Here is a 14,311-nt window from a genome sequence, read left to right as displayed (position 1 = left end):
AAAAAATGAAACTATTCAAAATAATGTTCTGTAATTGATATCAAGCTGAAATAAAATGAAATATAAATATTAGCTGAAAACAATTTACTAACATTACTAAAAATATAAAGCTTTATAGAATTCATAAAAATAACAAAATCAGATAACACAATTACTAAAACTTAAATTCAATATAAAATAAAAGCTGAAAATATAAAATATATGCTTGCAAATATTACTAAATAAATATAATGGTATATAAATAATACTAAAATAACACTGCTGCTGCATAACTGATGTCAAATGAAAAGCAATGCCATTAAAGAGGAAGAGCATTTCAAATATAAAGACAAATGTTTTGTTTGACTAACCAATGAATCATTTACAGTATATAAGACCAATTTAAATGGAAAGATATACAGACTCACCTCCAGAATGCAAAGGTGTGCCACATAACAAAACAACCCCTTGGCCTTCCCTCACATTCACAGCACTTCTTGTCTGCATTTTGAAGTTTTCCAGATCTGTAACAGATTAAACATAGAATGAAATATATTTGCATGCATAATGAAACCAGCATTTCATAGTATAGCAAAACAAATAGAGACAAAACATCGACTGCAATCATTTAGTAGAGCTCAATATTTGAGAAAGCAAAAAGAAGGAAACAGAATCAGTGATTGAGAATAATCCAAAGCATACAGTGGGTGTCTAACAATGCAGTCTAGTGAAACACTATGAGGGTGTATGAAAAAAGGGATGCTAACATCACATCCACCTACCAGCAGTAAGCCGCATCATTACCAGAGATATCTTAATCTCACCCACTGAGTTAGTATAGCTTCCCTGTCAATACATGTCCACACGATTCATCCTCACAAATTAACAGGAGGAGAGAAAGTTGGCAGCTGGCTCGTATACCTGGCATGATAAAAACCTTCTCCTTGTTTCGTGACAGAGAAGGCCTTCTGTAACCAAAGCCTGCTGTGCCAATTCCACACCCTTAAGCAAACAAGCCAAGAACCAGGCTCCCCAACACAAACAATATAGAGTCAGTGTGACCAGTAAGACAAATTACAGAGTAAGGAAAAACAGAAAAACAAAAGAAGCAGAATAAAACATCAGGGCTAGGGAGAGGTGGTGGAAAACAGTGGGAAATATTAATGAGAGATTCCCTGCTGACCGAAAAGAAGTCCCACACAGCCAGGTCGTACTGAGCTGTGGTGGAAGTGGAAAGAGCAGGACTCGCTCGGCTCATAGTAACAGAATGAACGGATTAAGAGCCACGGGCGCTGATTAATGGTCTCTTGTGCTAAAATCTATAAGACTCATGTGATGGCTGTAGACTGTGCGGTAAGCCAAACATCTTCACAGTGAATGGCGTTGCTTCATAAATGTCAAACATTCATATCTGTATGTGAAGGTCGATGAGTTAAGTGCTTATTGATTCATTTCCAAAACTCTTATTGATTCTTTCTTCATATGAGATGGCGGAACATTAAACTTCACGGTGCTGTTCAATTAAACACTCAAAGCTTGGCATACATAAGGTTTATTTAATGTTTTATTTTATAAGTTAATAAAAAGTAAAGCAGAAATAAAAAAAAAATAACGTTTTATGAAAATTAAAATCCTAAAAAACAAAAACAAATTTTTTTGACAAATTATTTAAAATAAAAACATCCACAAAATAATTTTTGAATTTAAAATACGGTTTGTTATTAAACGTTAAACCTTTACATACATATTGACCATTAAAAAGGGCTCTAGATAGCAAAAACACTTGTATATAAAATGTAGAATTTTAATAGTTTTATTTAATGTTGTTAATGCTTTAAATGATACCAGGCAGCACATTAACTTCTGCAGTCCAACTAAAACAAAAAATTAAATAAACTGACTAAATGAAACTACAAAAAAAGTAATAAAAACAAAAATTAAAAAGTAACTAAAAAAAAATAAATGATGAAATCTGAAAACTAACAAAAACTACACTAAATTAAAAGGCAAACAAAAATAAAAATTTTTTTTTTATTAAAAATAAATTAAAACTATAATAACCATGTGGTTGCTAAACTGTTCTAAGTGGTAATATACAAAAACTCAAATTAAACATACTTATGATCACCCAATCACAATTGTATTGTTATATTGGGTCTACTGGTTACAGATCTGAATGGGCTTTGAATTCTAGGGAGCTTGTGTGAGCCATAGTTTGTCAGGTCACAAATCTGCTCTGCTGCTATTGCACCCTTGAGAAAGGTACTCATTCCAAACTTGCCCCAGGAGAGGATTACGCCAATACACAGCCAATAGAAAGCCACCATGGAATAAATCTCCCAATGACAATTTTTACAGTTAAGCATGTGTTTCAAACTGGCTTGCAAACGCATGATGCAGTTTTCAACAGCTGTCTGAAAGATAAGAAATGCCACAATGACATATTATCAAAGCCAGCGGCATTATCATCCTATTAAAATCATAATTCCCCTTTGACTAACCAATGATCAATACAGGAAATAAATGTCAAGCAAGTCCTGTTAACCAGTCCCCTGAAGTGAGATTCATTATCCCACCCATAAAGATGGGAATCTGCTCCTAAGGGCTGTGTGATGCTCTGATTATTCCCATGGTTGGATCAATAGTTAGATAGCATGAGAGTGAAGAGTCTTCATTGTCAGACAAAAGGAGTCCACAGCCAGGAGTGTTCTCATCTCAAACAATCCTTCTCCCAACTGATTTGAGCTTCTGATTTCTTTAAGCATGCAAGAGGCCAGGTGGCTATGGCTATTCTCATACTTGGCAGTTTACTTTGTGAAGCAGACAGCACAGATATTAATATGGCGAGTCAATACACAGCATACAAAGATGCTGTTGAAGCTGGTGACTAATGAGAATGAGTGATGGAGTTTGAAGTCGATGAAATGGTGCTTCACCCTGTGAAATTGTCACATTTGACAGCTCGTTTGATAGCTCTTTCTTCAGCAATGCCATGTGAATACCAAACATCAAAGCTGGTGCTTTTACAATATCGCTTATATTCAGTCAAACGCTCCTCCAGTTTGCCACTGCTTGGACAAATCATGCCCCAAACTCAATGGTATTGGTTGAGCTAATGTTGCTATGTTGGATTTAAAGGGGTCATATGATGCAATTTCTATTTTTACTTTCTCTTTGGAGTGTTACAAGCTCTTGGTGCATAAAGAAGATCTGTAAAGTTGCAAAGACTAAAGTCTCAAATTCAAAGAGATATTCTTTATAAAAGTTAAGAGTCAACCACGCCTACCTAAATGGCTTGTTCTAACACGCCCCCACATGTCTACGTCACGATGTGGGAAGATTTGCATAACACCGCCCAAATGTTCATGCAAAGAAAGAAGTCGTAACTTTTATTCTCGCTGTAGTATTGTTGCTGCCGCCGTCATGTTGTGAAGGCGTTGTGTGTTTCGTTGTGAAAGCGAAACTACTTTGTTTGGCCTTCTAAAAGAGGATGATATCCGCTTCGTCATGCCTAGAGCTGATCCGTGCTGGTCGCTGAGGAAATACAGCAACTTCGCGCTGTGAATCGCCAGATCGGCTTTCACCATGGACGAAGCCGAGTCCAGTCCGGGGTCTTCACATGGGGTTGCCACAAGCCTGCCGGCCGCTCCTTCATTGAATGCACCGGCTGCAACATTCTCATGCCCGCCGGCCGTTGTGAAAGCGAAACTACTTTGTTTGGCCTTCCAAAAAAGGACACAACTAGAAATCAGTGGTTAAGTTGTATTTACAGTTATGTTTACAACAGTTCAACCCAAATATTCAGATGTGTTCAGCACATTTTGCGGAGGATGAGGACTGTTTCCTGATCCTCGGAGAGTATAGCCTACAATGCCGGTGTCTGTTTCTATAAAGTGGGGCAGTTCCTGAAATGGTGCTTCACCCTGTGAAATTGTCACATTTGACAGCTCGTTTGATAGCTCTTTCTTCAGCAATGCCATGTGAATACCAAACATCAAAGCTGGTGCTTTTACAATATCGCTTATATTCAGTCAAACGCTCCTCCAGTTTGCCACTGCTTGGACAAATCATGCCCCAAACTCAATGGTATTGGTTGAGCTAATGTTGCTATGTTGGATTTAAAGGGGTCATATGATGCAATTTCTATTTTTACTTTCTCTTTGGAGTGTTACAAGCTCTTGGTGCATAAAGAAGATCTGTAAAGTTGCAAAGACTAAAGTCTCAAATTCAAAGAGATATTCTTTATAAAAGTTAAGAGTCAACCACGCCTACCTAAATGGCTTGTTCTAACACGCCCCCACATGTCTACGTCACGATGTGGGAAGATTTGCATAACACCGCCCAAATGTTCATGCAAAGAAAGAAGTCGTAACTTTTATTCTCGCTGTAGTATTGTTGCTGCCGCCGTCATGTTGTGAAGGCGTTGTGTGTTTCGTTGTGAAAGCGAAACTACTTTGTTTGGCCTTCTAAAAGAGGATGATATCCGCTTCGTCATGCCTAGAGCTGATCCGTGCTGGTCGCTGAGGAAATACAGCAACTTCGCGCTGTGAATCGCCAGATCGGCTTTCACCATGGACGAAGCCGAGTCCAGTCCGGGGTCTTCACATGGGGTTGCCACAAGCCTGCCGGCCGCTCCTTCATTGAATGCACCGGCTGCAACATTCTCATGCCCGCCGGCCGTTGTGAAAGCGAAACTACTTTGTTTGGCCTTCCAAAAAAGGACACAACTAGAAATCAGTGGTTAAGTTGTATTTACAGTTATGTTTACAACAGTTCAACCCAAATATTCAGATGTGTTCAGCACATTTTGCGGAGGATGAGGACTGTTTCCTGATCCTCGGAGAGTATAGCCTACAATGCCGGTGTCTGTTTCTATAAAGTGGGGCAGTTCCAACTTTGCAAGGACAGTCTGGCGCTTCTGACTCACAGCCTGTAAGTACGTTTTTTTATATTTAAAGAATTTGCCACTGACGATTCAAACGTGAGTTCTGAGCAGTGTAGAGTAGAGCTTGTTGTTTGTTGTTTCTCCGATCACAAATGCAGACATGGTTTTATGTTTACGCAGTGCGATACGCAACGCGTAAAAAGACAGTATAAGTCATTATAATCAGTAATTATGTCCCAACTGGATGCAACAAATGCTTCTTTTGTAATGGGTTTTATTGTTTTTGTCTTGTTGCGCCGGGACACAGGGCATCACAGTATGGTAAGAGGCGTAACATTTTCATCACACGCTTGAGGTATTCAGTTGGGGTAGGGGAAAGCCTTCTTTTTATAATTTATAACTATTTATAGTGATACTTCAATCAGGATTTTTTTTTTTTGACATTTATTCAGGGCCTGAATTTTTGAAAATGGGGGAAATTCCCCTCTTAGGTGACTCTTGTGTGAGGGGAAGCATCTTTCACACAGGAGTCCGCTACTGACCAGTTTTACCACAAACACAACATTTATTCCAACATTATAATCCTTCCATTAGTTTGATTTCAGATCCAAACATTGTCACTGAAAATGCTTTTTCACCATTGCAATTCTTTTTTTACACAGTACGGTAATGCAGTCTTTCACAGACATGTTTAAACACAATACATATAAGCAACACATCATTCAATGCTTTTTACTTTTGCATTTAATTCTAAATTTATATATTAAGTTGCTCAAGCAAGTGGCAACATATTTAAACAACTTTTCTTACGTTATCACAAACTTACCATTGACAGAAATAGTCAGCTCTACTGCCTTTCCTTTTGCATTGAAATCTTTATTACAAGCAATCCTGTGGTTCATAAAGAACTTTGTTTTCCTACCTCCAAAAGTGCATCTGTTATTGCCTTGTTTATCTAAAGTGCTCTTTTCCTTTAAAACTAGTCAACAAGCCATATGTGTTGACTGTGAAAGACAGTATACTTTAATTATATGCATTTATGGTGCAATTGCTAAATTTTCGTTTTCATATGTACTGCAAACAATGTGCTGTCACTTTAATTCAGCACGTGTATCACAGCAAAAATAGACTCGGTGCGGAAACGATCTCTGCACTGCTGCAGACGCACCGTTCCTGAACGCACTGCCATGTGCAGTGTGAATGCTTTAATCCGTTAACATGAGCACGGAAAAAATACCACGCGCTGCAAACAGAGTAATGTGAACCTGGCATTATGTGTGTGCACTGCAAATGTGCATGAGCGCACGGTCTACAAGAGAGTGCGCGAGCGCTGAATGGTTAAACACTGGCAAGAATTAAAAAGTAATGCAAAAACTTTACTTTACTTATATAAACTTTAGTGACGATGTAACACTGCCTCGATTGTGCAAGTGACAATTTCTGTCAACTGTGCAGCTCGCTTATAGACAGATGGGATGTGTGGTAATTTGAAGCTATTTGCGTATTTTGAGAGAGAAAGTGAGAGCGTGCGCGGTGAATCACTCAAGCTGTTACTCTCACACTAGGTTTTCAAATTACTTTGTAAGTTATTTAATGAAGAAATATGAAGGCGAGTACCTCACCTTAGCATTATAATTATTTCACCCGCGCCGGACAGAGACTGAGACGGTGCCTCTGCATGTCGTGCCAAACCTCTCACAGCAGCGTCATCAGCTTGATATCGTTTTTTTTAGATCGGCCTTTTAGAGACCGCCGATCGATCATCCCAATGTGATTATCGGCCGATAATGATCGGTAGCCGATCAATCGGAGCACCCCTAGTATTCAGCCAATCACAATGCACTGGATAGTTGGCCAATCAGTGTACACCTCGCTTTTCAGACCGATGAGCTTTGTAAAAATCGATGCGTTTCAGAAAGGCGGGGCAAAGAGGAGCAACAATAATGTACATTATGTGAAAAATAATGTGTTTTTTGAACCTTAAACCGCATAAACACATTGCATTACACCAAATACACAACATAATGTTATTTTTAGCAATGTCACATGACCCCTTTAAATATTTCAGTAAGATTTATATGCTCACTAAGGCTGCATTTATTTGATCAAAATACAGTAAAAACAGTAATATTGTGAAATATTCTTACAATTTATGATGAATAAATATAAGTGTAATTTAAAATAAATGTTTCCTATTTTAATATATTTTAAAATGCAATTTTTCTTTTGATGTATAGCTGAATTTTCAGCAGCCATTAGTCCAGTCTTCGTCACATGGTCACTGAAATCATTCTAATATGCTGATTTGGTGCTCAAGAAACATTTCTTATTACTATAAATATTGACAGTTATAGTATATTTATAGCTTGCAGTATATTTTTGAGGAAACAGTGATAAATGTTTTTTTCAGGATTCTTTGATGAACAAAAAGTTCAAACGAACAGTATTTATTTGAAATAGAAATCTTCTGTATCAATGTAAGTTCAAGTTTTTTCAATCACGTTTTTTTTATCACTTTTGATCAATTTATTGCATCCTTGCTGAATTTCTTTAAAAACAAATTACTGACACCAATCTTTTGAATAGTACTGTGTGCATTTATACTAATTTATTATTTAATAATTATAATTGATATAATAATATATTAATCATAATTTATTTAATCTCTTTCATATAAGTGGCTTTGGGAAAAGCATCAAATACATACTGTACATTGACAAATTGACCGAAAACCCTAATTTTAACAACGAAAAATGACACACAGCATCTAAAAATGAATACTTTCATATAACTTACATGCAAACTGTAGTGTGGCTCTCTGGCTGAGAATGGTTCCCTGGGCGTTGGAGGCAGTGCACTGGTAGACACCGCTGTCTTGGTCCCGATCCAGGCCAGTAATGATCAGGTTACCCCCAGACAGGCGATGCCTCTCGTCACCATGAAGATCAATGAGCGTTCCGTTTAGAGACCATCTGGAGAGACGCAAACACAATCAGGACTGTGGTCTCCATAGAAGCTAACCAATATCCATCACATGCATCGATCTGATGAAGCTTGCTTCATTATACAGCCAGATTTAACATGAAACAAAGCTCATTGCTGACATTTGTTTTCATTCTTTGTTCTTCTGCAGTACAGTCTGCAGACTAATAACTGATGAAAGAAAGCAAACAGTGCTTTAGAATAAGAAATATCTAATTATTTATCGACCTTGAAGATGTGCAATATTTAGTCGTGAGTAGGTTGGTTTTAGTTTCCAATGATCAAATTGCTATGAAAAACTATGAAAGGTTCATTATTTTTCAAAGTGATTTCAATTATTTAGCTACACTTACATGTGGAATATGAAAAAAAAATCTACATGGCATGTGAAAAAATAGAGCAAATTAAACAGCAACTCGGACTGCTTGACAAAACTAATGTGATATCTCAAGATTTATTCAGAATGTAATAATCTGCTGGTTGCTAAATAATTTTTTTTAATTTAATTTTACAAACTATTTTTTAACTTAACATTAAACCAATGTGGCATCTGCAAACCAAACGATGCAAAAACTTTTCTCAGAATCTTGTTCATTATCATTTTTGTGGTTACTTTTATCCAACTTATCCTTTTGTGTGTGTGTTTGTGTGTGTGTGTTTTACCTCGAGTTTAAGAGTAACCACATGTGAAGTTCGTCATATTCACTAAGGACATGTTCCAACAACATAGAGCAAAAGCATCCAAATACTATTTATGTGAAAATGCTATTTACTACTATTTATACTATTTATTATATCATGCTATTTAGGGTGAAAAAAAATATTTTTGTAAAATATTTTCATTGAAGAGTGTGCTTGTGCTGTCTTACTTTAAAATAAATGGCAATTGGTTTAATATTTTGTTATGAAATGCAATAACATTCCTCCTAATTTGCGGGTTTATTATTCTTGCTGATGCCATTACAAAGTAGGAAAATTATATTATAAAAGTGGAATGTTTCCCATCAGAAAACCAGCTTAATCAATAACTGTAATCATAAAATGAATGCCAACTTCTGTAACAGGGAAAAATGCATCAACTCAGACCTTTTCACATCATTAGATATCTAGCACTCAACTATTCAGAACTGACCTTAAAAATCATCCTGAGTTGTGCTGAATCAGGCATTTGAGAGTGAAAACTTGGCAGAAAACCTTTGGAATTTGGAAACAATGGGGAAATAAAGGTGTTGGCAGGATCTACATTATTCCACAATGGTGTGAAAAACTAATGAGTGGGGTGGACAATGCGGTTTTAAAAAGTAACTGAAAACTCTAGTCTCTCCCAAATCTGACAGACAACAAAGTGTAGATTTACTGCAGCTCTCCGAAGCCCATTTCTGCTGCATTATTTATTGATCTCAGTGTGGCAGTCAAGTTAATCTAACTCCTTTAGTCATCATTTGTGAGTCTAATTGGAGTGTGGCCTTTTAAAGCCTGCAGAGATTCACGCCTCTCAAGATGGGTTCGTCCAATGAGGAAGGCTGAAATCCCAAGCGGGAGGTTGGAAATACTGAGGATTTTTATGAGTCTTTGTCTGTAAGCATGGTATTTTGCATATGTAATTCGCTGGAGTGTTGAGGCACAAATTAGTACCGATTCTTAGAACATCAATATGTTGCATAGGTATCAGCATATAATATACACACTTGTTTCGATCATAAGAAGGCGAATTCATAGATACTAGACATGAAATAGTTACTTATATGAATGTGTGGTTTATCGTAAGCACGGATAAAAATAGTCTATAATACAACAGATTAAATACAACACAGCAATAATATACACACTGGCCTGAAGAAAATGGGTGTTCATTCAAAGAAGGTTTTCCTATGAATTAATTAGTAGAACAGTCCATTTCTCCTGTGCATTTTTACCCCTTGTTTCTGGAGAAAGCAGAATGAGAGCCGGCTCGCATTCCACAAGGTTGTAAATGTATCGGGTTACCATGAAACCAGGGTCTTGTTCGGCGTCCTGGGGTGTTACAAAGTATTTGTGAAATCTAGCTAACAAAATATATATTGTGTGTTGGAGTGGTCCAGACGCTACATATCATAGCCACTGTATTTTATATCATTTACTGTGACATTCGGCCTGCAGGCTTACACAGTTGATTACTGCGAGGCTGTTTGTTGTAAATACAGACAATATTTGTGTTCTCACAAAGTAGTCAAGTATAATATTATAGCATCAAACTAATCTAGTTTTCTAATACACTTTCAATAGCGTGATGAATCAACAAAGCTCCTGCATCCCACATAAAGTGGGCCCCTCTGTGAATAAAATGAATGAAATAACCAGTGTGTTATCCTGAAAGGTTGTATACCCCTGCACAAAATAATGTTGCCATCTACTTCTTAGTGTAGACTAGCCATTCTCCAACAACTTTGATTAAATCAGAACATCCACAGACCACCTAAACACAACAATAGTTCTTCAAATTTTTATGAAAACTGAATATCTGTGATTTCAAGATTTTGTCACTATAATGCCATATTTCAATTATTATAAATATTTCTGTAGGTAAGATGAATCATGAGGCTGTAAGACACGTCATTTGTTGCTTGAGCTGCCAATGCAGATATATGGAAGAACTCTACAAGAGTAGCATCTGAAAAACAGTAACACTTTACTTGAAGGGGTGTGCATAAGACTGACATGACACCTTCATAATCATGACATGACACATGTCATGAATATGAAGGTTTTATGCATGTTTATGACAACTGTCATTAAGTGTCATTCGCTCAGTTATGTCATTTTGAATGCAAATATGACATTATTTGACCTAACCCTACCCCTACCCTTACCCCTAACCATAGCCCATAACAAAGACAAACAATGTCATCTTTGCATTAAAAATTACATAACTGAGCGAATGACACTTAATGACAGTTGTCATAAACATGCATAAAAAAACCTTCATATTCATGACATGTGTCATGTCATGATTATGAAGGTGTCATGTCAGTCTTATGCACACCCCTTCAAGTAAAGTGTAACCAAAAACACAATATGCAACAATATTAACATTTATAAAGGATTATAATAATACAATTGCATGTGTTGTTAATATGGATGTTTTGCACACAACATAAGTGGTATACAGGTGCATCTTAATAAATTAGAATGTCGTGGCTTGACCGCAGCCTCAGTCCATTCCTTGTGAAGGATTTTGCTTGACAATCCTCATAAGGCTGTGGTTCTCTCGGTTGGTTGTGCATCTTTTTTTTTCACACTTTTTCCTTCCACTACTTTCTGTTAACATGCTTGGATACAGCACTCTGTGAACAGCCAGCTTCTTTGGCAATGAATGTTTGTGGTTTACCCTCCTTGTGAAGGGTGTCAATGACTGTCTTCTGGACAACTGTCAGATCAGCAGTCTTCCCCATGATTGTGTAGCCTAGTGAACCAAACCGAGAGACCATTTTGAAGGCTCAGGAAACCTTTGTAGGTGTTTTGAGTTGATTAGCTGATTGGCATGTCACCATATTCTAATTTGTTGAGATAGTGAATTGGTGGGTTTTTGTTAAATGTGAGCCAAAATCATCACAATTAAAAGAACCAAAGACTTAAACTACTTCAGTCTGTGTGCATTGAATTTATTTAATACACGAGTTTCACAATATGAGTTGAATTACTGAAATAAATGAACTTTTCCACGACATTCTAATTTATTGAGATGCACCTGTAGTCTTGACTACTTTTCATTGCCTCATCTATATTTATTTATTAATTTTTTTCAGTTTAGACTAGAAAATTAAATATATCTCAGAACTCAGAGGCGAGCTGCTTCTGATGGATCAATAGCCTTAGAATAATATGGAAATAGGAAATATTGATTTCTACCGCTTGTGCTGAGATGCTGTATGAGTATTCAGGGGGAAAATAATTTAATGCTAATTCAAATATCATGCCCTCTACCACCCTCTCTTCCCCCTTCTCTTTATGTTAAGTGAATGTCATATTTTTCAAAAGTGCTACTCATTTTATTAACTATAAAACTTTTAATGAGGGGAAAAATACTTTTTTTTCTGCATTGAAACATGTATCTGAGTGAAATGGTTTGTTAAAAAATGTAAATATATATGGCAGGTACTTGGTTCATTCCATTAGTTGTTGATTGGATGGAGGCAGAGCTGAATTTGTAAGAAAGGGGCGGGGTATATGCAGACAAAATAGTCCAGTATACATCACCAGAGAGAAGTCTGTTGTTTCACAGATTAATTTTGATAACAAATTACAAGGTAATTTTTTTATGTGCATACGAATGGATGAATCATTCACAATAAGATCAATAACATGCATTTAAATACAACAGCTTGATACTGGGGCAGTGCTCTCAAAGTTTCCCTTACATCTACCTATAAAGAGTACATATTAGTACCGTTTGAGTGTACTGGACCAGCGACAAGCACATTGTGTCTAAAGATTCAAAAGACCCTAACATCATACACTCTAAATCTCAAAGATTTTTTAATGATTTCCCATGGATAAGATGCTCTTTTTGTATTCAGTCCTATTTGAAATCATACTACAGGACAGCAACGATCACAATCACAGTGGTAGGTTAAGTTAACAGAATTCATGTATCCTGACAGTAATTGGTGCATGAATGATCGCTTTTAAAGGCTAGACGACGAATTACAAACAATCCAGTCTCCAAGGAGCTGTTTAACAAGAATCAAAAAGGCTTATTAGTGAATGGTAGCCGAAGTATTTTCAGATAATGAGTAGAGGGCCTAGGGTCTCCAGTGCTGTTCTTTCCACGACCAAAAGTTATCTGAGAAGTTTAATGGACAATTATGATGCCCCTGCACACCAAACTGTCCAAGCCTCCATCAGTATCATGATCCTCATGCTATTATTACTGTCACGATTAACGTCTACATCATCATAATCATCATTCTAATGTCTATGTTACTTCAGACTACATTAACAAAATGCCCAGAGACAAAGCCTACACCGGCTCATTAGAAAAATATCAGAAAAGTGCACATGGAAAGTGCAAAAAAATAAAAATGGTGACGTACAAAACAGTCAGCTCCAATTATCTTTCCAAAAGAATGCTCCGCAGTGCTTCATACAACCGAGAAAGCAACCTGCGTTCAACAAAGATCACGCTGGAGTCAAGTTAATGAGGGCCGACACAAGAGCACCTCTGACTTTCTCTGTATATTCTCTGCATTTTAACCAGCTCTCCTTCACATTCTCATCTCTGATGACTGCCTGCTCCATGGACCAGGGTTCAAATCCTTACAATCTCAAAAGCATGCTAGGCAGGTTGAAAATTCTGTCAGGTTAAATGTAGGCTGGGAAAACAGATTCTGAGCTCTTTCAAAGGATTTAAAACAGCAGCACAGGGAGACATAAAGTGACTGTGAGTAAAACAGAACTTCTTTTGCACTACCAATGCCAAGGTCATGGGTTTGATTCCCCAGGCAAGCATAAACTGATAAAAATGTTACTTGCAACGCCTTGTTGTTCCTTCACAATGAGGCAAAAAGTCCCTTTCCAAAACCTTCACTCTCTCTGTTCCTCTTTGTTGGAATGAGCTGCAAACCTCCAATCTAACTGCTGAGACCTAAAGAACACTCCTTTCAGCAAGCACTTAACCACCACAAACCATTTAACCAATGCACTTGCACAGTCACACACGTTTTCTTCTTCTCTAGCTTGCTTCCTAATCTAGTTATCAAATAAACCTGCCATTGTACATAATGGATATTGGTGGCTCTTTGGCGAATTGCTTTTGTTAGCAGCTTTTCGTTGCATAAATGTATAATATAAATTCTTGCTCTACGAGTGTTTGTCGACCACAAGAGCCCACAAAGGATTGTGGGTAGAAGTCATGGCTGTCCTGTGGCCTCAAATTCCCTCACGTTCTAACTTATCCCTCCCTGTAGACCCACACTACCACATTAATGCAACTGCGCTTTTGCCGGACTAAAAAGAACAAACCACAGAATCCTAGAGATATGCTAGGGTCAGGGTTGTTTCTGCACTGTGATGTTTTTTTCTGCGTAATGCCGGTATGCTGAAATTCTTTCGCCCCGTGCTTTTACATGTTAAGCGCTAAATGTTCTTCAAAGCGCATACCATAAGTGGGGTGAATGAAGCACATCAGCATGTTTTGTAGATGTGTGAAAATACAATTGCTTATGTGAAGTGTTGGGCAATACAACACAGGCCGCTAAACCTGTGTGACACTTTTGAACTCTACTGAGAATTGTCTACTTTAAAAACACTATTGGGGAAGTCAAACAACTCAGCTAAACACCTCAAACAGATAGACAACCTCGGCAAACAGCGCTGACAAAACAAGTGGAGAAACACCAACAGAAATTAAAGCTTTTCAAACGACACATCAACACCCTTACAACAGTTTATCATGGCTTAACTTTAGTAACAATAGTTGTGCTACTT

The 14,311-nt window shown here is 37.3% G+C and overlaps 1 protein-coding gene across 2 annotated transcripts in view; it reads right to left on the bottom strand.

The window, feature by feature from the left end:
- Positions 1–14,311, bottom strand: part of LOC107599411 (contactin-3-like) — a 71,716-nt gene that overhangs the window by 33,518 nt on the left and 23,887 nt on the right. For both annotated transcript variants that reach the window (XM_016290990.1, XM_016290991.1), the window contains 2 exons: positions 7,661–7,836; positions 408–503 (listed from right to left, as the gene is read on the bottom strand). In XM_016290990.1, coding sequence (XP_016146476.1) covers positions 408–503; positions 7,661–7,836 — 272 coding nt within the window. The remainder of the gene's footprint in view (positions 1–407; positions 504–7,660; positions 7,837–14,311) is intronic.

Source organism: Sinocyclocheilus grahami, unplaced genomic scaffold (genome assembly GCF_001515645.1).
Source record: "Sinocyclocheilus grahami isolate Dianchi unplaced genomic scaffold, SAMN03320097.WGS_v1.1 scaffold266.1, whole genome shotgun sequence".
Classification (NCBI taxonomy): domain Eukaryota; kingdom Metazoa; phylum Chordata; class Actinopteri; order Cypriniformes; family Cyprinidae; genus Sinocyclocheilus; species Sinocyclocheilus grahami.
Note: the sequence above shows the minus strand (reverse complement) of the source record. Positions and strands in the feature narration are given on the sequence as shown.